We start from the raw sequence: 23,358 nt of genomic DNA on the forward strand, positions 1-23,358 counted from the left end.
TTCAGTTGGTGGTGTGATTTGTGGCTGCGTAAGCCCTAAGGTAGGGGGATGGCCCTAAAAAGAGGCCCCGGAAAGTCGCCGGGATCGGGCCTAGAATCGTTGAAGCCGGGCCGAGGCCCCTAAAGCTACATGTACCTTACAGTGATGTCTTCTAAGAATTTACATATCAAATTATAGCAACAGCAGCTCACATGTAGGAAGTTTGCGGAGTAGCACATCTAAACTGTACGATTTGGCCCATGTAAGCACGCTGCCCCAACCTTTCGGAGCCCTTACGATCCTGCTTCGAATAGTCTCTCACCAAAGCTTCTCTTCAGCCCCAAGGACTCAGGGTGTGCTCTGCCCTTGAATGGACCTTTGTAGAAAGACCATGTAGAGGTGTCTGCCAGCTGAGAAGCTAGAAGCATATTTGAGGGCGAGTTTGGAGGATTTCTGTTGGTTTTCTGACTGTATCGTCAACAGGGTGGACGAGAATGTACAAGTAGGAGGAGAGGGCATCAATAGCAAAGCAAAGATACATTGAGCTTCGAGGCATAGCTTTGGGCGCAAGGCAAGCAGTCTGCTCCAAGCCTGGTATTATGAGGAGGGATCAGAGGATCATGAGCAGGGAATGTTGGGACTCAGCTCTGTAAAAAGCTGTCCAATGGCTGTCCAATGGTTGTGAATTGCTTCTTCTAAAGGGGGAACCCCGGGTACGCTACTAAGCGAGCGGAACGGCACCCGTCGCTCGAGGTCAAGCATTTCTTCTTCACTTCATACCCCAGATCAGTCCCCGGACATAAGGCATAGCAGTCTTTGTTTGTTACAGAAGATGAGTAGAAAGACAGGAGGCTCGACAAGGAACGACAAATTAAAAGGAAGATATGAAAGGGAGAAGACAGTCTGAAGAGGCAAAGTCTCAGAAGACAGACAGTCTTGCAGCATTGAGAGTGGACCCCCACAGGGATTGCTTTTCACCGAGACCAAACAACATACATGAGACAACTCTAAAGGCTCAGAGGTAAGGTGCGCATCCAGAGCGAGGCCATCAGGTCAATGATGTACACACTTTCAAAGAATTATGGACCATGAACTGAGAACCTGCAACAACCATTCCTTCTTCTGGACCAACCCGCCGTCCTGAGCAAGCGAAAAGAAACAGCCCCATGAAAATCCCTCTTGTCACACCGCGTGCTTTGGCAACCAGGCTGCCATGGGACCGTCGGGCTTTCTAGGTTGTGGAAGGCGAGTAAATGCATTGGTGGTAGTGATGATCAAGGAGGTCATGGGTCGAATTGTTTGCACCGATCAGAATCAAGAGCCCTCGACCTTGGCTGCAACGTTGCCCTAGGCACTGCAACAGCATGCCGTTCGAAGATTGTTGGATTCCGCGGATCAAAGCTCTGGCTGGGGTCGAAGACCCTATGACCTGACGGAGCAGTTGAAGTTGCTGCCTTGTCGACCACTGAAGCCTGACTGGTACTAGGAAAAATTTCAAGTAGGAACTGGAAACCTTGTCGCCTAAGCGAGGAGTGGAAATTGGTGACTCATTGACCACTGGTGACTGGCTAGGAGTAGTGACGAAGTCGGTGCCTTAACATGCTCCAGTGGCAGGTAGATGGATTTGGGCTGTAGGTGTCGAAATTGATGCTGGTGTAGGTGCAAACCCTGAGCCTTGCAGTGATCAGGCGATGGCAAGGAGGCAGCGACGGTGCGATTCTAGTAGGCAGGAAGAGGTCAGTGTACACCCATGATATACCACAAAAGACGATCACGAGTTAAATGTCACTGACCCCATAGCTGTCTTTCCTCCTAGTCCTTGTCCGCCATCCTCTCCATCATCCCGTTCCCTTGAATCGATCATAATTTTGGAGCGCTTGAATAAGATCGGCCTTGCTGCATCGGTCTTTTCTGAAACGAATGCCGCGCTTCCCCATCATCTTTCTCAACTGATCCAAGTTCAAATCCCGATAGTCGAACATCAGTGGAGCTCCATGCATCTCAAGCAACTGGATGACCTCGGGTGTCCCCAACGCGATAGGACATTGGATGCCGTTATTCCTACATACAACCCGTAGTTGAGACAGGTGCAGATCCTGAAGGTCTACTGCTGGAACCGTGACTCGCTGTTGCGTATACCCTGGCTGCCATTGTGGCGCTTGTGTTCCATCCCAACTTGGTTGTATTTGTTGTGGAACGCCAAAGCCTGCGGCTTGTTGGTGATGTCCTGACGCAACAGCACCTGGATGATATGGCTGGAAGTTGCGATCCGCTTGTTGCTGCTGATTATACTGCAGAGCAACAGTTGAAGGTTCGAATCGAAACCCGTGACCAATGTCCGCTTCCTGATGAGGGGAAGCAAAGGCTGGCTGCGCAGCTTGAAGGCCGACATGGGGCCATGGAGGGTTATTGCCCACGCCAGTGTACTGTGTATAGGATCCCGTCTGCTGGTTTTGAAAGCCGACATGCGGCCAAGAAGGGTTGGCGCCAATACCAGTATACTGTGTACGGTAATCCGTTTCCTGGTACTGAAAATCGGTATCCGACAGGAAAGGGTCGTTGATGATACCCGTAACAGGGTTATACAGAGGTTGATGCAAGGCAAAGTCTGTGTGTTGAGGTTCTTGGGAACCCTGGAAGCGCGTTTGTTGCGTATGGGAGCCATGGTACTGTGAGACTGGATAGCCGTAGGTCTCAGTATCTGGCGTTGGTCCTAACCCAAAGCCTGCTTGTTGGCCGGAAAGGCCATTCTGAAAATGTGTTGGTCGATGTTCATCTCTGGCTTGTTGCGAGTGGGGTTGGTTGGCATTCTGCGAGTATGGATAGTTGGACTCCATCTTGGGATTGGTGGGTAGGCGTGGGTTTGTAATTGTTTGCTGGTTTGAGAGACAACTGAGGCTGCAGGTGGATGTGGATCTTCGGCCGTGGTGTTTCTCGCTTAGTCGCGCGACGCAGTCTTGATAGAATTCCCTCCGTGTTTTCGCTGCTAATCACTCCGTCGAGTCTTCGAATACTATCATTACTCGTGAATATCACACTTTATAGCAGCTGCATTCTTTTTAACTTTCCCCCCTTCTACCATTTCTAGGCACGAGACCAGCGCACTAAGACACCTTGGAGCTACCTGGTGCCTTCCGTGCAACTTTCACCCACACACCCACCGTTCCACCTCTGAGACGCCAGGCTGTACAGTCGATTCAGCTCTCAGCTATACACTGCTCCTCTATTTCCCTCGAAGTATTGCAAATCCTGCCCGCCGACACAAAGTCTCCAGCCAGAGGGTGATCAGAATCACTGCAAAATGTCGCATTTTATGAGGCTACCTATCGAAGTGCGTCTCATTATCTACAGTTACCGCCTCACAACTGGGAAGATACTCCCATAGCTGGAGAAGCAGCGAGGGGAGGATAATAATGCCGCCTTCCTCAAAACGTACGGGGCCACACCATCCCTGAACATGATCGAACAGAAGAAGAAATACCCAGCTCTGTGCCTTGGCCTTCTAGAGGTCAATACGACCATTCACGCAGAAGCTGCACCAATCCTCTACGAAAGAAACACAGTGGTTCTGCCCAATGCCCCATTGGCAGCCAAATTCTTCCACGACTGCCTCGGTTCCGCCGAGAAAAGACTTTGACTGAAACATGTCGAGCTTGAGTTGTGTTTTTCGGATAGGCCACTCGATGAAAAAGAAGACTTGTTTCAGGCCAAGGGGTTGGATCTTCCACGTGGCCTGTAATCCAGCAGGTTGGTGTAGTGGGGTTCCGTAGGATGGGACGTAAGGGGTCGGGCGCAAGGACCGCATGATAGCTAGGTACGCCATCTCACCGATATCATCGGGCCTAAGAAATTAGCTCCCATCCTCGAAGACACCAAGCTCGACAGGCGCACCGTCAGGTTTGGGAACGGCTGGTGTCCGGCGGCCTGCTGCTTCATGGGGGGAAAGCCTGTGCAACCTTCCAGACGGGGTTCGCTCATGGCATCGTGAAGCATATCTCCCTACATGACCTTGGAAAATCTCACCATCCTGAGCACGAGTTTTCCAGGAAAGGGGTTCGGGAGTTTGCTTGTATGGAGCTGCCAATATTGTCTGATGCAGATGGCGGGGAGGATGTGGGCAGATACGCTATCCAGATGGAAGAGCAGATTGCACGTTGCACGAGGGTCAGAGAGCTAGGAGTGGAATATGATACCAGGATGTGATACCAGGCGGTGGTCAAAAGGCTGGAAGATGCGGAGATTGGAGTTGATGATGACGACGCAGGCTCCTGATAGAGGGATGGGAGGCTTGGAGGATCCCACTGCGCAGTTTCTTTGTGTATCAGTACTTGATATGTCTACCGTTGGTCGTGTAAAGAGGCTTCTAGTTCTGGTGCGAAGATACTGAAGGGCTTTGGCGAAAGTACAAGAGGACTAGAGGCCAAGCACAATATCCAATAATCAACGCCCCTCTCCTTTTCTTTGATCAATCATATTCTATGTATGTCAGCAAACTTCTGCCTCTTTGTCTTCTGCATATACATATAGAACAAGGTAGCGGTACCGTCAAAGGGTGCCGGTATGGAGCGGCTAGAGTTGTGTGGTGTAATTTCGTTCCAGGCCCCGCAGAATTGACTTCCTATGGGGTGAACATGATGTATATGCCATAGTTGTTTTTGCTTATCTGATTTGAGCATATACGCATTGAAGACTTTACACGTACTGGTTAGAATTTGAGTCATATGCAATCCCTCCACTCTAGTTCCGCGGGAAGACCACAACGCTCTTGGTTTTCCCCGGATATGTTTCACTTCCAGAGCTTGTGAAGTCGAAAGTCTGTGGATCATGAGCCTTGGATAGTTGACTATGAGATGGATACCTTACAATTTGTATTGACTGCCTTGTATCTCGAGCTTAGAAGCCTGCAGACTAGATCTCGAGGGGAGGTGGTGTCCAAATAGACGAGAAACAAGTTGATTGAGGTTTGACTTGAATTTACCTTTCCATAAACTATGACTTCCTTGTTTCCAGCACCTTCAACGACTTCACTTCCACACTTTTCCACTTCCAAGCTCAACGATACCACTTGACTTTTTAACACTCTTTCCATAGAACTCGCCACATCCAAGATGGACCAGGTCAACGATTCAAATTTCCCGTTTCTGAGGCTACCATCGGAAGTTCGCAATAAGATATATCGCTATCTACTTTCCACGAAGCATACGAAACGTGTCTCGGCCTTGGGTTATGAAGTAAGCATCGCAAGTTTCTCCCGCCTTTTCATCGTCTCTATTGCTTCGCTCTAGTATTCTTCTCTCGCTGATCCGCCTTAGGAATGTGTACCTACCTTCGTCAAGTTGTGCCCTAGCCACCGCTACGAATTCCACACCACCATCCTTTTGGGGAATCATCAACTCTACGGCGAGGCCGCTTCGATTCTCTACGGCGAGAACTTGTTCATCTGCTTGGCTACCAACCTAAAGGCAATCCAGCGCCTATGTTACAACGTCGGTCTAAAGCCCGTATCATATGGCACGAGAGCAGCAAAGTGGAAGCACATCGCTATGTCGATTGTATTCAGCCAGGACGGAGACGATAGCAAGAAGACCCTCCGCTGCGTCTTCGCCTGCGATGATCTACACCTCCTTTGCCGCGGCTTCTTGGGTTTCGGCATGAATGATGGTAACGGCCTTGTCTTTCTGCAGGACTTGAGATTTACAGTCACCATACATGGCTCCTCCGAAGCGCAAATCCATGCTTTGCGCTACGGCACACCATCAGCTTCATCGAAATTGTGTCGGCTCCTTGAGCCTTTTACCAAACTCCATAGCATAGGGCGTTTCACTATCATCGGCCTGTTCAACGGAGAATACCGGGCTTACATTGCTGGGCGAGTTACAGGCTCAGCCCCGAACCTGGAATCGGCCATTGAGGGAATTGTTGCTCTCAAGGACGAAGGCAATGTTGCTTTCTGCAAAAACCAAGACGCTCTTGCAATCGCCAAATACGAAGCAGCCTTGATATCTCTACTGACCAGTTTCTGGGACCACGCCACCATCCAAACGGGAGAGTTCGCCAATCTGATAAGATCCAATGCTGCATGCATCCTGTACTTCCAACTCCAATCCAACCTCGCCGCCACACTACTGAGAACGGGAAGGTTCGTCGACTGCCATTACTGGGCAGGCCATGCGTTCGCACAAACGGCGACAGAGAAAGCAATGGTTCATCGGAAGCCCGCGGAGTACTCCGAGCTGGCTATTCTTCAGGCATTGGCCAGCAAGGGTATGGGCGAGATCGAGCGAGCAGCAAAGGAAATGCGCACGGCCTTGATTTTCGAGCCTGAAAATGCTACGGCGAGGAAGGAGTTGGTCGATTTGGAAGCGGAGGTGGAGGTGAAGAAGAATCAGGATCTTGCGTTCGCTATGGGAGGGTAAGCGAGGTGACTGAGCAGGCTGTGTACGAAAGGGACAGCGAAAGCTTACAACTCGTTTATCTCTAATATCCCCCTGAATCTCATTCACCTCCTGCCATAGGGAGGCTCCAGGCCGTCGAGCTGCGCCCGTATCAAGCTCTGATAGCATTTCATGTTCGCCACAATAGTAGAAATCCACGAAGAGTTCCTGAATCAACTCCTCAAGACCCCTTGTTCCATCGCTAATCATCGTATAACGTCACTGCTTAGCATAATCGTATGTGGAGACCTTAAAAACTAAGTCCATCTTTTAGCAAGTTTGCTGTATGTGGGTTTCTTGTTCTTACATCTTTCTCAATCAAAAAGACCAGAAGAGTAAAAGACTGAGAAAGGCAAACATCGAGATATGAACATCGCCAATGAAACAATGTCTGTCCAGTGGAATTCTGCTTCCCTGTTCAGAACCAAGCACCTCCCTTTTTTGTGTCTAAAATATATATAGAAACATCAGCAAAGCATAAGTAGAGAATTTAGAGTACCAGAACTGCGCTCTTCCTCGAACAACCTCCCGGCCAAAGATGTCCAATGATCGTGAATTGCTCCTTTCCACGGTTAAATATCGGATACGCGATTTTAGCTCGCCCTGAGTAGGCCATACCTTAGACCTCCGCACAATCCCGACCGTCGTCCAAATTCACAGTGACGAGCCATCCAAAGACACCAGTGACAGCACTCTGTAAAGGCCAAAGACTTGCTTAGGATGAAAGCTTTCTGACTTGGAGGGTATATATCATGCAGCATGGTAGGTGAAACGAGGACTGCCGCTGATGATGGAAGAGAAGCGGCTTGGGCAGGAAAGGTGGCGATTGAGCTACCAAGGCCGGGCATACAATGAGCTTGCGGTCCTCGCGTAGCTTTCGATCTTACTTGGAAGGAGTTGCAGCAGAGAATTATTCGGATCCATCAGCAGCGGAAGATCATAAGCAAATGGCTTTCCTGATTTTCGAAGCAAGGAAGGTTTCTATGCCCTTAAATTCCAAAGGTCTGGATAACATAAGCCTGATAGAGGAAGAGAGCTCGGAAATTTCCGTTATCAAGGGATGAAAATAATGCAAAAGTTGAGCAGGTCAGGTATTCTGATCACACAAAGCACCTTTTAGTCGCTTGTCTCGCCAATATTAGTTCAGCTGACTGCTCGATTTCCACGGACAACAAGATTGAAGGACGACACATCATGAGCTCCGGCAACCTCGGACCTTTGTTCCATAAGGCAAGAGCGAAGAAAATTGCAGCAGCGAGATATCCCCCCCTTTCGCAGTCTTTGCTGTCAATATCTTCAGACGAAGCTCTAGAGCCTAGCCTGCAGAAACCCCTGATGGCACACTCTCCTGAAACCCTCAGCCTCCGCTAGGTAATCCTCACTCAGAAACATCAGGTGAGCTTTGAGCCACGGCCTAAGGAGGCATCAGCATGTGGAATCCTTCCAAGGACAATGGCCCCTTGCTAGACTGTCTGCCAAAGAGTGTTTCCTTACCGGCCTTGTAATCTTTCAGGTACTGTTTGAACACTACCCAGCACCAACTAAAGTGGTAGGGACCTCAAGGCGTTCCTGTTCTAAATCCGGCTAGGAATTCTTTATCGCAAGCTCAATCTCGGCGAATTGGATCTCAAATTCGTAGCGACTCATTATGGGCTCAGTCGTGTCGTCCCCATTCTTGATGTCTTCCAGGTATCTGTCGTACGGTATTGACTCGTACATGGCGTCATCACATGCACCGTTGTACTGTTCCAAAGATAGGGCCCCCATGTCGGTACCTCCGTTTTTCTCTCTGTGACGTTCGAGGTATTGCGAGTAGTCCGTGAACTCGTTCGTCATCTCTTCCATTTCCGTATCCGACTCTGTCTCTGTCACCTCTTTCACAGGTTTGCCTTTCGTTGGTTCGCTCGTCTCGAAAGTGACCTTCTTCTTGTTTTTCTGTCCCCTATGTGTTGTCTTTATGGGGGCGTTTTGTTTGGCTTGTTGAATCAGAACACCCTTTAGATGCGAGCATGGGAGGCCGTTTTCTCTGCTCCACTCTTTCAACTCCTTTTTGGACATTGAGTCAAAGTCGATTGCTGCTGGAGTTGTGTGTGTCGGAGGCGTTGGTTGTGGCTGTGCAGTAAGCAGCTTTGCTCTGTGTTGTGATGGCTCATCGCTACCTGTCTTCAGCGGCCGAAAGGCAGGTTTTGGCTGCCGTTGTAGGACGTGGTGCTGACCAAATGTTGCCCCTCGTGATTCGAATGGCTGCTGACTTTGGGGTAGCGGTTGACCATACCCCGTCTGTTGAGGTTGGCTACCATGTCTTGGATGCTGTTCCACGACATGTGGATGGCCGTAGACTGCCTGCTGAGGCGGAAAGCCAAGATGTGAGTGTCGATTCTGCAATCTGGGCTGGCCCAGGCCTCCATACGGAGGCGGATAGCCATAGCTTGGTCGTGGTTGTAGGCCGGGGTTTGACAGCACATGTGGCTGGCCAAAGTCTATCTGCGGTGACTGAGTGCCATAGTATGATGGCTGGTATTGTTGCTGGTGTTGGTGCTGGTAAGAGTGCTGTCCGTGCATTTGACCAAAGCCGAACTCGGAAGATTGAGAACCATAAGATGGCTGATGAGGCTGCAAGTGTGATGGAGGATAGCCGTGCTGTTGAGCTTGAAAGGTGTTCGAAGGGGCCGTCTGTCGGTTCTCAAACCCGGTGCGCTGCGAGTGTGATGGAGGATAGTCGTGCTGTTGAGCTTGAAAGGTGTTAGAAGGGGCCAATCTGTCGGTTCTCAAACTCCGGTGCGCTGCGAGTGTGATGGAGGATAGCCGTGCTGTTGAGCTTGAAAGGTATTGGAAGGGCCAGTCTGTTGGTTCCAAACTCCGGCACCCTGCGAGTGTGATGGAGGACGGCCGTGCTGTTGAGCTTGGAAGGTGTTCGAGGGGGCCATCTGTTGGTTCTCGAATCCAGTACGCTGCGAGTAAGAATGTTTGGCAGTGTCGGTAGGCAGTGAGTATGCGTTGGTGTATATGTTTTCATCCATTCTGATCTGGTGCGCAGGTTTTGGATGGGGTGCTCTTGGTTACTGAAAGCGATGTGAGGCCGCACACAAGATTCCAAAGCTAGTGCGCGCTAGTGTGTGCTAGTGTGGACCAAAGAATTGGAAAGAAATTTTGTGGCCTTTGCGGAAGAGCTTTCCGATAGCTTCAAGATCGGACGAAGATAAGGTGTCCTCGTAGACCACCGTCTCGGCCTCGAACTTTACGGCTTTACACGTGCGCAGGAGTGGGACGTAAGGGAGTGACAGCTTTGTTTCACCTTCTGAATACTGAGCTACTTCTCCAACGAATACAGATAGCCGTAGGCGATACGGCGGAGCTCCAGCGGAAGTTTTTGAAGAAGGGAAAGGTGGAGTTATCAGAGGTCAGTATTTATGTATATTTAGTGCTCAAGAAGGTTTATTTTCCATTCATGGACTCGATCTCAGTCGTGTTCGTAACGATGCTCATATCTTCCGCTTCTGATTGGTACTGTCTGTTATGACAACAGGTATATAGAAACAACTGTCAAAAAGTTGAGGGCGATGATCAAGATGGGTGTTGATGAAGATGATGGAAGGTAGGACAAGTCAGAAATGAAGCATTCGGTCAGGGTCTCGTGCCGGTATTGCCGACTGGAGGATTCGAGAACTGCCAACCCCCAGTCCATTCGCAGTGATTGTGATATGAGGAGCCAAAGGTCATAAGTATCTCATAAATGCATCTGCCCTACCAAAGTATGACAAGAGTAGCCGTTGTCCCACGCCACCACCCCTTTTTTCCCACATTCCTAGGATAACACTTTCCAATCTCAGACACTTCCCTCATCCGTAGTTCCGCGAGCGGCTGAGCACTATTCGCATTATATTTTGACGGCCTGCCTACTCGCTTCCGGGGGGCTGTGTTCCCCAGAAGCTGGTGAGCGTCTTGGAGCAGCGGGTGCGGTTAATATACTTCACTTATCAGCGTAACTGATGTCAACGATGGGTCATCTCGCTGCATTCAGAGATTTTAGATTTTCAAGACGGCATTTTTGGGTAAGACACGATACCTGAAATCGAGGTAAAAAACAAGAATTGTTGAACTCTCTGGTCTTCTTCAGTTTTATGAAAACAGAGAGAAACGATCATAAGAAGAAGAAGAAGACATCTGCTGACCAGTGAGTTGTGCCCATTCTCATTGCCAACCCATATGATGCGATTGGTTCTGGGGGACCAAAGTAAAGCATCATACTGATAAACGTTACTCAGTCGCTCACAAGCTTCACCAGTTGAATCAAAGCAGTTTGTCAAGCATAGTCAGGAATGGTACTTTGCTTGCAAGAGTATTGGAGTTTGACACAAGTCGGTGTCTCTTCTCCATTAGACTGTGAAGAACATACACGGCTAATGATTGTTGTTCCGAGATCCTAGATGCCACAGTGATAGATTTCTCTGTAGATCACATGTATCTGGCCCCCTGTTCCGAGATCTTTTTGGCCTATCATGCCGCCATTGGCCCAGAGTGAAATTTGCCACCCAAATTTGATCCTAGAATTAGCCCGTTTTGCGCCGTGATTGGTATCTCTCTAGACCGCTATTTCTTAACGCAAACGGCCAGAAGTAATGCCGAATCTAATCTCTCGGACGTCTCTTGCTTTCACTGTCTTTCAAAAACTTTGCTTCATCGACGGGCACTCCTGACATCTTCCAGTCGTCGAGATCAAGACCAGACATGGGCACTCAGAAAGGTTCCAACACGAAGAAGGCATCGGGATCTCCTTCAGCAAAGCACGGGAGTACCACAAACCCCAAGCATGTCACCAGATCACCTCGTCTTTCACCACTCAAACGCTCAAAAGCGCCAGAGTCCACCTTGCAGCCCACTGCATCGCCACACTTCCCTCCTCCAGCTTCCATCGTCAATTCAGGACAAGCCCAAAAACATTGGCAAGAATGGGAGCAGCAGCTCCTGGTCTCGTTGCGCCAAAAAGGGAAGACTAACCGCGAAATCAGCAAACATTTGCCCGGTCGATCCAAGAGAGCCTGTCAGGAACAATTGCTGAAATTGCTCAAGCACGGAGAGCAAAACCCCTATCCTCTACTGGAAGATGATCCCGCGGAATTCCGGGCTCTGAAGAATATGAAGAGATGGAAGGATTGGGAAGATCAAATCATCATCAGTAACTACAACGCGGGCAAGAGTTGGGGAGAAATCAGCGAGCTACTGCTTTCCCGCACAGAAAAGGCGACATTAGCGCGGTGGAAACAACTTCCGAAATTCAAATCCCCAAACCCACCGGAAAGTAAATGGAGTCGATGTGAAGATCAGCTCCTGGGGTCTCTTCGCACCGCAGGAAAAGACTGGGCGGAAATCGCTCAGCAGATTCCAAACCACTCACGATACGGTTGTAAGCAACGTTGGACCCAAGATCTGCATTATCACTCGTCAAAGAAATGGACGAAGCAAGAGAAGGAGACACTCATGTCTCTGGTCAAGACGGTTGGGTATCGTTGGTACGAAATCGCCAAGTTCATTCCTGGTCGAACGGGGGTTGCCTGCCGATGTTGTTACGTGCGGTATTGGGGTGAAGAAGACGGGGAAGGTGGGCCATCGCCGGAGGATTGGATAGATATTTGGGACAGTGAGTCGCTTGTTCATCGATTACAGACCGAGCTAACGACTTCAGACCCTCCGGATCCTGAGGAGACCGATGGGGAGACCGAGATTGACTCTATGGAACTGGAGTCCACTGCTCATGATGCGAATCAAGACATGGACTTTGATGTCGGAGAGTCTGCCTCAGCTCCAGTCAACCCCGCGCCCACAGCCGAGAAAGATCAGTATAAGAGTTTCAATGCAAAGAAGAAGCAAGCGATCTATGTCCCAGAGATATGAGCGGATAGTGGGTCGATCAATCACCAGGATTTGCGAGAGCCAACACGATACACGAGTCTCTGATGCTGATCAGACGTTGCAGATAACGGCAGCATGGTCTGTATCAGCAGTATGTGAGGCCAAGGTCGGGCACAACAATGCTTTGAATGTTTGCACCCGGTTCCATGCGATGTACACTATCCCAGAACCGGATTCCTGGCCATGATTGCCTATCACCAGACGTTAGCAATCCTCCTGAAGATTGACGATGAATCAATGCTTACCCTGGCCAAACTTTGTCTCCTTCATAGCAGGAGTTTGCTTCAGCAGAATCAAGGCAACATGACCTATTGCCTCATGGAATGTGTTACGAAAAAACAATGTCGTTTGGCTTGCTTTGGAGCTCTTTCAAAAGTGGAGACTTTCAGTCATGGGTATGAGAAGACAACCGTGGTTTGTTTCTCCATCACACATGTAAACTGGAGTCGCCAAGGAGCGAGTGCGCAGAAACGGCGTGGTGGTTTGTCCGCTCTGTCCGTTCGGAGGTTAGAACCGAGGTGGCACATGGAGAGAGGCCGAACCCCCCGTCTTGGACTTGACCTCTCCCAATTTTACGCCAAAGGCGATCGAGAATAGCCAAAATCATATTGACCACGAAGGTCTGACTGCTGCTTGGTGGAACCGCTTATCTCCACGAAAGCTATTCGACAGTGATACAAGGAAGACACCCATAGACCCTCCCTCTTCGAAGTCCCTGTCCAACCATGGCCGCCACCGGTCGTACCCTTGACCACAATCCACTGAAGCGTCTCAAGATCGAGGACGAAAAAGATCTCATCAAAAACCTAAGTATTGCTCAAGCCTTTAGCACCGAGTACTCCAACGACGACCTTTCAAAGGCCATTGCCTTTCGCTATCCAGACAAATGCTCGACCATCAGAGGAAGCGATGTCCAATCCATCTTCAGCTACCTCGAAGCCAATCCCAAATGTAGTAGAGACTATGCTCGGTTCAAAAGCATGGCGGCACGAAACAAGTATGGCAACGGCATTCGAGAGGTCCAGGACGCCTTGAGAGAGTGGGACGTCGACATCGATATGGCGAAGCGCAAATAAGGATGCAGTGTGCAATGCTCGCAGGTCTGTATTGAGAAGCCCCGGATATAGGGGCTCTACTGAGGTGCTCTTCTTCCAGACCTAGATCTCTATGCCGGTTTGAAAGTACAAGTCGGGAGATTCTGTGTAGAACCAGAATCCCTCGTCTTCACCATCGGGCGTTGGGTTGGAGTCGTCGAGATCTATGGAATCCCTGGCATCCTCCGATGTATCGTTGTTTGTGGTTGTGGAAGGGTGGCGATGTGAGGATTGAGTGGAATGCTCAGATCTGCTGTTCAGGCTCTCGGATGGTTCCACTGAATTCAGCGCTGTGTTCGAGGAGGCTTCCATCTTCTCTGTGGGATTCCAATCTTCCAATATGTCGGTAGTGCCTGAGGCGTGGGTACCAGGACTGCTTGCTCCTATTCCAGATAAATGAAGCAGGGTTTGAAGGCTCTCGGCAGGGTTCAAGTCGAGGCATGGTTTCCTCTGTTCGGCAAGAGTATCAATTGTCGCTGTCTCATTCCGGTCAAGCATGTTTTGGCTGGGTTTTTGTTCTTGTGCTCTGAATGGTCTCTTTGCGTATCCACTTTGAGGATCTTCCACCTTAGGGATCCAACGCTTCTTTCTCGGCTGCTCCTCAACCGTGTTCTCAATGTAGACCAACCCTCTTTTTGTGGAACTGAGAAAGTCATGTTGCTGCTTGTTTTGTTCATTGTTTCGTAATTGATGAGATGTCCATGCTTTGTTGGAGAAGATCATGTCATAGATTGACTCCGATATCTCTGCAGGCAAATTCTTGCCGGTTGCTACCTCGACCGCCAGTCTACCAGCTGTCAGTGATCCAATTTCTCATAGTCTCCAAGTACTCACGGAACAATGCACATGATGTTTTCCTTAAGTGCACATTCATTAAGACTCAACGCTGCCTGCCAGATCATCAATCTATACTCGGATGATGATTTCCCCTCGCAGTCCCGTTGAATGTCTCTGGAGGTTATCAGTGTCCTATACTTCTCGATTTCTCTGACTGAAGTTGCATAGGAATCAAGGCATTTGCCCAACTGATCTGAGGGACTCGCAGATGTGAGCGGGGTGACAGGCGGCGCATAGGTCCCTGAACGTTGGACCTCTTCACTCATCGTCTAGTCATGGCAAAATCGAGCAATCTTAGGTCTGGAAACTGTGGGAACCGTCTAAGAGCAGGAAAGTACAACAGCACTAAAACAAAGTAAGAATTGGAAGAAGAGACGTTGCTTACGCTGAGAGAAATCATCAGTTGTTGATGACGAAAATCTGCTCCGAAGTGTTTTCGTCGTGCATAATGAATCACTAAGCCATTTGGAGCAATTTCAACATGATCGCATGAGACACAGACCATCCATAAGAAAAACATGGGTGCAATCTGGGAGAGGGGCACCTCGGTGTGGATTGACAGGAGCTTCTCGTTCTGCGGCTCTAGACTGTCTTACTCTGATAAGCTGAGACTGTAGAGCACAGCTAGCTTCCTTTATTCAAGCGACACCCGCCTGTCCAAACTAACCATCTGAAATCGACAATTGCATATTAAAAGATCTCTGAGACAAGTTGGTAATGAAGCAGAGGGTAGGGCCACGTCCAGGAGCAACCGAACGGTTGAGTCCTCGACTGGTAATACCCAAGTTGCACGTTGACTAGCATCGACCTCAACATCTGACGAGAGGAATCCCAGATCCGTCTCAATTAATTCAGCGAGAAACGCTCACTTTTATGCTCGTATTCTCACGTGTAGGTCAAACAATAGGTGTCACTCAGAATATGTTGCCTGAGAAACCGATGGTCATCGCAAGCCTCGACAGTCGAATAAGCCAGTGAGCTGGGACCAGAATGCCTTGCCTGTCGCTTTCCTACCAGCATCCCTGCCACCGCGAAGGGTGAGTTGGATCACAAGGCTCCGTTGCCCTTTCACGGGTTTGTGGAGCGGATGTGAGAGGCTGTTGACCAATGGTTACCAAGCATCTTCTTAAGAGCTCGCCAGCGCTTACATCTCCAGCCATTTCACGTGAAGCCATCAGAACGCTCATGCTTACCTTAGCTAAAGTAGGGACCGCGTCCGGCCAGAGACCTCAAGTCGAGCGTGTGAACAGAATAACACAGGATTTTCAGGTATAGACAGCGCCGAAAACATTCTTGTTCAGCTCGAGGCTCGACCCTTTTGAGAAACCAGCTCCTCAATACATTAGTGAATTCGTTGTTGTCTCGTAAAATGTTTGAGGAGCCAAGACTTGTACATTTCCGTGCCAAGATACACCACGTGACTGACTCCGTTACCGCAGACTAGCGCAAGCGCACGTTTCGAATTCACAAGCTCTACAAGACTACAACAACTCCTGCGGAACCTCAAACATCAGCCAACACAAAAAGCTCAGGACCAGAATGGCACAGCATAATCGAGCTGCGTACTCAAATCCATTAGTCCGACACTGGATTGGATGCGAGAGCAGGGGCCAGGACTAGAAGCAACCCCAAATTTTGCGGCATAATGATGAAGAGGCGTTGCAGTTGCATCGGCCAAGCAGAAGCTTGGTTGATGAACTGTTGGGCTTCTACGAATTGCCCTTTTCCTGTTGATTAAGGCTATGCAATTTCTTAATCTCTCATTCATTCTTCCCTCGTGGCATGAGTCTACTGTGCGTCTTGATGTCTCACAGTGCGATTATTGGAAGAACGACTCTGCTCTTCGAAAGATGTCTAATTCTAATTGGCATTCCTCGAATCTCGTTTACTAATCACAAGCCTCACGATTCTCTACATAATCCTCCGTGCTACTGTAACTCTCGCTGAGATATCATGCTACTACCCCGACGGATTTACAATCGCACCTCTGCACATTCCATGCAATTCATCTGCAGTAGGTACCCCCAAAAGCGCTACCGCATGCTGTCGCGACTATCCCAACGCCTACTGCGTCTCGAATGGCTTATGCTACGACGAGGGAGTTCTCTCCCGAGGATCTTGTACGGACAAGACCTGGAAGTCGCCTAGCTGTGCTCAAGAATGTACTAGAGGTTGGTTCACCCTACCAATGCTTAAGTCCAGCGACTGACTATCATTAAGAGCGCCGGAATGTCTCCGTGGGCATCTTCAACTGCAAAGGACAAGGAACATACCAATGTGGCTGGGGTGACTGTTCCACCAACTTCACAGATCAAAATCCCTTCACCATCATCCTTCGCGACGATCAGAAATCTGCCTCTACATCCCTCCCTTCGAAAGGATCAAATACTTTGGCTGTGGGACTAGGCATTGGTCTGTCGCTGGGGGATATGCTTGCTGGTATCGCTGTGGCTTCTATACCGTCAATATCGCCGATTGAAGATGGTGGAATTAGCGACCTGCCGCAAAAGCATTGAGAAACCTTCGGGTGATTGGCAATGGCCGCATGGATCTTGGCCCCATCCGGTGCCCCAGGGAGACTCTCCGCCTCCTCCACAACCCGCGTATAATTCGCCAATTCGACCAGGAGGCTCCACCTACAGCACTGGGCGCTAATCGGGGGCCACCACGTCCGCCCAAGATTCCGAATCAAAGAGGCCTGCAAGAGTTGAGAGACGAAACAGCTGAGTCGCATGAGTTGGATAGCTACAACTGCGGCTCGAATGGGACAAGGGAGTTTGTCTAAGAGGAGGGCCAAAAGCTGGAGTAGTACAATATTTGGGGTTCTGGGGTTCTAGTGAGGGCATTCGACTATACTCTTTGGTCACACGCCAAACCTGGAAGACATCGACTTGGGTCCTATGCGACCCGCGGTTTAGTGGCCATCATCAAGGTAAAATATTCTCTTGGAGCGAAGCTGCCAGATCGTTGTCTGAAGGGACATGATACCTAGGGAAGATTGTGCTGGGAGGCCCGCTCCCAGAAAAGTCGCCGATCTTGTTGAACTATTGGCTCTGAAGGATTGTAGCGATTACTTGGCGACTAGGACTATCTAAGCGGACGACTTGAGAACGTTGAAGGTCGGATATACTGCCTGGCAAGAGTGATTGGTTGATGGAGGGACCCTATTTTGTTTTGATGGAGCTACACGTGATTAATCGGCAGCAACTCGTCATGTTAGATGTTTGATCTGAGCATTCGTCGATCCGAAGGCTACTCAGTAGTTACAAAATGACATTCAATATCCTGCCTCCTTGATTCCTGATCGATATCTTGATTCGCCACGGATGTCTCAGCAGTGGCGGCGCTGTGGCTGAGCTCGTCCACGTCAATTTTCTTGGCAGCCAAGTCCCCCACCCACGGCGTGTTAAAATACCTCCTTCCTCACCTCAACTCATCTTCGTATATTCACCTATATCCTCATCTCACAATCGACCATCACTACGATGGCCGACTTCATCCCTCCATCTGGGCCTCCACCGCCCAAGGTGCCCGAGGGTTGGAAAGCTCAATGGAACGATCAGTACAAGGAATGGTACGTTCAGCAGCCCTCAACTCACATCGCCCCCATCCGCGTTCTTCAGCCCCCATCTACTTCGAGTATCATCCAACCCCATCACCACACTGACACCTCAACCACAGGTTCTACGTAAACATCCACACCAAGCAATCCACCTGGGACCGCCCCACCTCCCCCGTCTACCCCACCGCCGCCGGCGCCCCGCCCGGCCCACCACCCTCCTACCCCGGCGCAGGCAACACCACCGCCGGCGGCAGCTCCACCTACCCCGCCGGCGCGGGTGCAAACACCTACCCGCCCGAAAAGGGTCTCGGCTCCAACAACCCCTACGGCGGCCCCCAAGGCGCCTCCTCGCACCAGGACCTCGACGAAGACGCCCGCTACGCCCAACAGCTCCAGGCGGAAGAAGACGCCCGCGCCCGCGCCGCGGGCCGTCCCACGAGCTCCGAGGCGTTGGACCGCGGCGAGAGCGACAGCTACTACCAAGGCGGGGCGCAGCAGGGCGGGGCGTACGGCCAAGGGCAGGGGCAGTCGCCGAGCTACGACGCGCAGCAACTGCCGCCGCGCGACGCGGGCAAAAAGGGCGGCCTTGGCGGCTTCCTGTCGAAGCTGGGCGGGAGGCACAACCAGCCTCAGCAGTCGCCGTACGGGCAGCAGGGGGGGCTACGGTCAGCAGGCGTACGGTGGGCAGCAGCAGGGGTACGGCCAGCAGGGTTATGGGCAGCAGCAGCAGGGGTACGGCGGCCCTCAGTACGGAGGGTATCAGCAGCAGGGGTACGGAGGCGGATATGGAGGACCGCCTCAGGGCGGGTATGGTGGGTATGCAGCAGCAGCAGGCTCCGGCGAAGAGACATGGGCTGGGGGCCGGTGGGGGAGCGGCGTTGGGGTTGGGAGGAGGATTGCTGGGTGGGATGCTGCTTGGTGAAGCGATGGATGGGGGTGATGGAGGTGGTGATGGGGGCGACGGGGGGTGGGGGTGATGGAGGTGGAGGTGGAGGTGATGATGGTGGAGGAGGAGGGGGAGACTTCTAAGCTAGCAGAGTAGAAGAGACAGAGAGTGCGTACAAAGGCAGAAAAGGGAGGGGGGAGATGATGCAGACGAGAAGATGACAACTTCAGAATGCGCGATGGATGGTTTCTGGTACTTAGTTCATGATCAAGGATGCAAAAACCTAAAAAAGGCATTAAGGCCCTTCTCTTATACCAACTCATCTCATACCTTGAGTCTTCAACCTTCTCTATGCATTGATGCCACGCTAAACCTTCTTCGAGACCAGCAGCTACTAACGTTCTGAAAATCTATCCAAACACTCCTGCGACAGATCTCAACGGGCAGCGCAGCAAGCTTGGTATATTGCAACCTGATCGAAACCATGCCCAGCTCTCGCCATCTGGCCGATCCGATCGGTGAACTTGTGCAACGCCTGGGCGAGAAGATGGGTCCAGCTCCAGAAGCACTCTACCCTGGCAATCCACTCGTTGATCCTTTTCAAGATCAGCGACCACACTTCTTGCTGTGCGGATGACGACGAACGGTACTATCGGGTAAGTGAGTTCGCGATAATGGGCTTCGCGCTCATTGTTTACCGTCAAATGCTGTGTGCAGGCCTCTAACATACTATACACCGACCGATCCAACATCGATTGTGCTTCGATCGTGTATCGAGAGTGTGCAATAACTTCATGCTTGGCCGAAGATCCGCAGCGGCCTTGACGACTACTAGCAATCATGGTGATACGATTCGGTGTTAGGTAGAATCCGCTCGCATTCGCCTCAGTACTTGCATTACAGCACCCGAAGTCCATGCTTCTTTGAGACCCCTAAGAACGACGTCCTGCTCGCTTTCGGGTGCCATGCCTCCTGGAGCAGGGGGTCTCTTGTCGAGATTCGTTGGGAATGGGTATCCTTCGGTGATAGCTGCCACGAAGGTTTCGACTTCCTTGCTCAGCCCTTCCTTCTCGTACTTTCCCATCAGACCTTCCCAGCACCTTTCGACAAGGGCCAAGGTGTCGATGGCCTCCATCGGCTTCCCAAAAGCGCTACTGATTTGGAGAAGGTTCGCACAGCGCTCTAAATCCGTGGTGACATTCTCGCCAGCGGCATGGAAAAGAGCCGGATTGAAGAAGATGCCATCGCCCTTCTCTAGAGGTAAGCTCACATAGTTCTCCAGAAAGTATTGGTTGAACTCCGGCAACCGAAATGCCATATACCCCTGTTCGAACAGTTGACTGAAGGGCAAGATTCTTGTTGGGCCGCTATCGAGCGGCATGTCAGTGTGCGCCACAGCGCCTTGTAGCGTGAGAAGTTGACTCGCGACCTGCACAGCTCGCGGATACCGGGCAGCGGTCTCTGCAGTCTGAAACCCCAAGTGGTAGTCTCGATGACAGACTTGGGCTTTGCCGCCCGGTTTCACAACATTGACTTGGGCCGTGATTCTGTACGCCGGACCAAGCCACGCATCGCATGCGAGGGCGAGCCAAGGATTGGAGTAGTATTCCATGAAAGAAGCCGCGTCAGCGCAGCAATGCTTGCTGAAGGAGTTCCAGATCCTGTCATTATTGCCGGCAGCTGCGAAATGGTCTCCTCCCGACGATGATGATGACTTTTCTGAGGCGATGATTGAGCTGAAAACGCGATTGGATCGATCTAGGAGGGAGTCTGAGTACATGCCTTTGAGAAGGAAGACGCCTGGGCCCGAGAGGAGGATGTGGTACCATTCATCCTGTAGCGCGGATGCGATAGCAAGGGAATCAATGTGGCGGCCAGAGCTTTTGTATATGGGAATGTTGGAGCACACGGATTCGCAGAGAGGATAGATTTTGGGGTCCACCACCTGAGTACAATATTCCTTTAGTGCTGAAAGCGACGGCTTCTTTTCCAAAGCAAAGAGTCGGTGGGATAGGAGACGAGGTTCTGCGACGGGTCTGGCAGCAGCTTCTCCCATCTCCTGACCCTTTGGCTGGAATACTCGCATGCGTGGCTGCAGAAATGCCAAGTCTTTATGCAAGATGCTAGATCGTCTTTCTTGTTGTGCACAAAAGCTATTAGTTAGTGCCACAAAAGCCTAGCAACTTTGTAATGAAATAATTTTTGAAACCTTTCTTTTGAGTTCTCGTGACAACTCAATAGACTCCCTTATTTGTGTCATGGTTTTTCTTGGCTAGGGCTGCTCTCCTGCCACTGGTGCCACTACCAAAATATTCGCGTACCTTGAATACTACACCTCTACACCAAGTCTCAGTTATAACTAACATGGCGGTAATGAGTCTTGAAAAGGCAATATGTGCTGCCATCACATTCCACCTTCTTCTCAGGTGTGAATACAAAGACACTAAGGAAAATGGGGGTTCGAGTCAACTCCGCAATAAGAGTCGTAGAAAGCGCAGGAGACGAGATTTCCAACGGCGTGCTTGCCTTTGCTGGTCACCTCGATAGGAGTGGACAAGCTGTACGAATCATTGATGGATCAAATGTGTCATGAAACGTGCGAGAAGCAATGCTCAAGGACCTCAAAGAGGCACCTCGCAACGGGACAGTTGTTGATCAAGAAAATGTGGATATCTTTACGCGATCTAGACAGGAACGGCCTTCTCGCTCCCTTCTAAAATGAGTGCAGCATGACCATGCTTACAAGGATACCAATGGCAACTTTGTTAAGGAGATTGTACCAAAAGTATACCCAGATAAGCCTCGTCTGAATGCGGATCAAACGGAATGAGGTCAGTGATTGGCCTCTGGAGAGAATAAATGCAGGGGAAAGTTTGGTTTGCAGCGATGAGGGTACTCATCAGGTTGGTGGGCCTGAAAGACATAAGAAGAGGAAGGTTACGGTACCCAAAGAAGTGCGGGTGGAATATCTTACCGACGCTGTGAACCTGTCAAGTTCGCTCTTATGCATTGGAAATGCCATTTTACGAAGCCGATTGTAGGACCTCAGAATCTGTGGGATAACCATGCAGCAGTCGAAATAGCAGCTGCTTTGGAACGATCGAATTGGGAGAACGAGCAGCTAGTAGCTGCAATCGAGGAACAATGATATCAGGTATAAACCCCTGGCACGGATGGATGGGCCAATATGGTTGTAAGTTTCCTCGCCCGATCTCTGTATTTGGCGGCAGGGAGACGGTGAGAAGCCAAGACATGTGGGCTTCTGGCATCAAGAACTGAATAATGTTCCTCTGCATGTGCTCAAGCTGTCGGCGAGGACTGGTAAGATGAATGGAAATTTCAAGCTCTGCCCATGACCACATCTACCGTTTTGTCCCTTCTGAGCCGCAAACGGTCCGCCGAGCTCGACAGAGCCCGTGATGAATCCAAGCGCGTATGGTAAGGACCCTTTGTGGTTTATTGAAATGAAGTTCTGGACATGTCGGCGTTAAATTTGGCACGCGAGAATGTAGCTACAGCTTTGGGGAAGCAGGTGAGTATGCCGCGTAGCTCTTTTCGCCTTTCCCATGACAACCTTCGAGGCAGAATGATGTGCTGCCAAAGCTCTTTTCCCGGTTCAGTCTTCCTGGGAATCACGAACTATGGTTCAATTGTCTTGTTCATATAATGCAACACTGACTTTGAGCGAACAACAGTAGGTGGCGATGTGAATGGTCTTCTGGGTCGTCTCGAACGCGCCGCAGAATTTTATGGCTTGAATCTATCACGGGCAATATATCAGTGGCGCTGTGCTTGGCTGTTGCATAACAGTCCGCAGTCGCCTATCTCCAATTGGAAGGGAAAATTCTCATCGCCAATGTGAACAATCACAATTGTCGAAATATCCCACCGAGTACTATTCGACCTACACTCTCCCAAGGGTCTCAACATCTGCATTCTTGTCATCTGTATCATTGTCAATTCCAGGCTTTTTGCGCTCGCGTGCTGTTTGATGCATTAAGAGCAGCAGAAAGATGGGAAGACGGCGGCAAAGAAAGAGAAGGAGTGGATGAGTGCTAGGTCGAAGCAGAGGAGTAGGCTGGGCTGACCGAAGAAGGACGATTAGATGAGGGAAATGCAAGAAGACCATGCTGAGATCGCACATGGAGAGTGCATCGCTCTTCAAGATTGAACAGAGAGCTTATGATAACAGTCGCATCCTTTCAACTCACTACTAAAAAGCCGAATGCAATAACACAAGAGATGTGTCTACCACGGTTGAATCGAGGTTATTCTTACTCCTGGTCGATCGCAGCCATATCGTATATCCAACAGCGTCGGCAAGTATTCCCGTCTCGCGATGTCGGTGAAGTCGGAGAAGCTGCCCAATCGGCTCATCTTCTTCGAAAAGAACAAAGCTACAATGCAAGCTTCCACCACTTGAATTCAACACAAAACAGAGTTTCCTCCAAACCACCCCGAACCCAACGATCCCTTACTAGTGCGCGCATCGCTCCTCGGCTTATGACCTTTACCCGCAGTAGTCTTGAAGCTAGTCAACGACAACTCATCCATGAACTGCTTACTCAAGATGCATAGAAAGACTTCGAGAGGACGGTCTAGGATCGGGATGGTCGCCACAGCTGCAGGCCTCAGGGAATCATATCGTTAATCACC

General features: G+C 50.4%; 10 protein-coding genes across 10 annotated transcripts; 6 read left to right on the plus strand and 4 right to left on the minus strand.

Annotated features, from left to right (window-relative positions):
- Positions 1-272: 272 nt before the first annotated feature.
- Positions 273-2,816, minus strand: HO173_009559 (uncharacterized protein; the record flags this gene model as incomplete). Its single annotated transcript, XM_037311449.1, has 3 exons — positions 273-447; positions 1,773-1,907; positions 1,960-2,816. 3 exons carry the CDS (start codon positions 2,814-2,816, stop codon positions 273-275), a joined length of 1,167 nt encoding a protein of 388 aa, XP_037161605.1.
- A 464-nt stretch (positions 2,817-3,280) lies between these two features.
- On the plus strand, positions 3,281-3,616 carry HO173_009560 (uncharacterized protein; the record flags this gene model as incomplete). Its single annotated transcript, XM_037311450.1, has 2 exons — positions 3,281-3,310; positions 3,365-3,616. The coding sequence occupies 2 exons, from the start codon at positions 3,281-3,283 to the stop codon at positions 3,614-3,616; spliced, it is 282 nt and encodes a 93-aa protein (XP_037161606.1).
- A 1,471-nt stretch (positions 3,617-5,087) lies between these two features.
- HO173_009561 (uncharacterized protein) lies at positions 5,088-6,395 on the plus strand (the record flags this gene model as incomplete). The annotated part of the gene is made up of 2 exons (XM_037311451.1): positions 5,088-5,210; positions 5,292-6,395. 2 exons carry the CDS (start codon positions 5,088-5,090, stop codon positions 6,393-6,395), a joined length of 1,227 nt encoding a protein of 408 aa, XP_037161607.1.
- Positions 6,396-7,997: 1,602 nt separating this feature from the next.
- Positions 7,998-9,433, minus strand: HO173_009562 (uncharacterized protein; the record flags this gene model as incomplete). Its single annotated transcript, XM_037311452.1, has 2 exons — positions 7,998-9,137; positions 9,188-9,433. 2 exons carry the CDS (start codon positions 9,431-9,433, stop codon positions 7,998-8,000), a joined length of 1,386 nt encoding a protein of 461 aa, XP_037161608.1.
- Positions 9,434-10,534: 1,101 nt separating this feature from the next.
- On the plus strand, positions 10,535-12,305 carry HO173_009563 (uncharacterized protein; the record flags this gene model as incomplete). Its single annotated transcript, XM_037311453.1, has 3 exons — positions 10,535-10,587; positions 11,423-12,051; positions 12,097-12,305. The coding sequence occupies 3 exons, from the start codon at positions 10,535-10,537 to the stop codon at positions 12,303-12,305; spliced, it is 891 nt and encodes a 296-aa protein (XP_037161609.1).
- Positions 12,306-13,048: 743 nt separating this feature from the next.
- Positions 13,049-13,399, plus strand: HO173_009564 (uncharacterized protein; the record flags this gene model as incomplete). Its single annotated transcript, XM_037311454.1, has 1 exon — positions 13,049-13,399. One exon carries the CDS (start codon positions 13,049-13,051, stop codon positions 13,397-13,399), a length of 351 nt encoding a protein of 116 aa, XP_037161610.1.
- An 81-nt stretch (positions 13,400-13,480) lies between these two features.
- On the minus strand, positions 13,481-14,520 carry HO173_009565 (uncharacterized protein; the record flags this gene model as incomplete). The annotated part of the gene is made up of 2 exons (XM_037311455.1): positions 13,481-14,204; positions 14,252-14,520. The coding sequence occupies 2 exons, from the start codon at positions 14,518-14,520 to the stop codon at positions 13,481-13,483; spliced, it is 993 nt and encodes a 330-aa protein (XP_037161611.1).
- A 1,812-nt stretch (positions 14,521-16,332) lies between these two features.
- HO173_009566 (uncharacterized protein) lies at positions 16,333-16,770 on the plus strand (the record flags this gene model as incomplete). Its single annotated transcript, XM_037311456.1, has 2 exons — positions 16,333-16,425; positions 16,477-16,770. The coding sequence occupies 2 exons, from the start codon at positions 16,333-16,335 to the stop codon at positions 16,768-16,770; spliced, it is 387 nt and encodes a 128-aa protein (XP_037161612.1).
- A 969-nt stretch (positions 16,771-17,739) lies between these two features.
- Positions 17,740-18,845, plus strand: HO173_009567 (uncharacterized protein; the record flags this gene model as incomplete). Its single annotated transcript, XM_037311457.1, has 2 exons — positions 17,740-17,828; positions 17,936-18,845. The coding sequence occupies 2 exons, from the start codon at positions 17,740-17,742 to the stop codon at positions 18,843-18,845; spliced, it is 999 nt and encodes a 332-aa protein (XP_037161613.1).
- Positions 18,846-19,561: 716 nt separating this feature from the next.
- On the minus strand, positions 19,562-23,256 carry HO173_009568 (uncharacterized protein; the record flags this gene model as incomplete). Its single annotated transcript, XM_037311458.1, has 2 exons — positions 19,562-20,838; positions 23,181-23,256. 2 exons carry the CDS (start codon positions 23,254-23,256, stop codon positions 19,562-19,564), a joined length of 1,353 nt encoding a protein of 450 aa, XP_037161614.1.
- Positions 23,257-23,358: the final 102 nt, after the last annotated feature.

Source organism: Letharia columbiana, assembly GCF_014066305.1.
Source record: "Letharia columbiana isolate WasteWater2 chromosome Unknown Sc0000041_s0, whole genome shotgun sequence".
NCBI lineage: Eukaryota > Fungi > Ascomycota > Lecanoromycetes > Lecanorales > Parmeliaceae > Letharia > Letharia columbiana.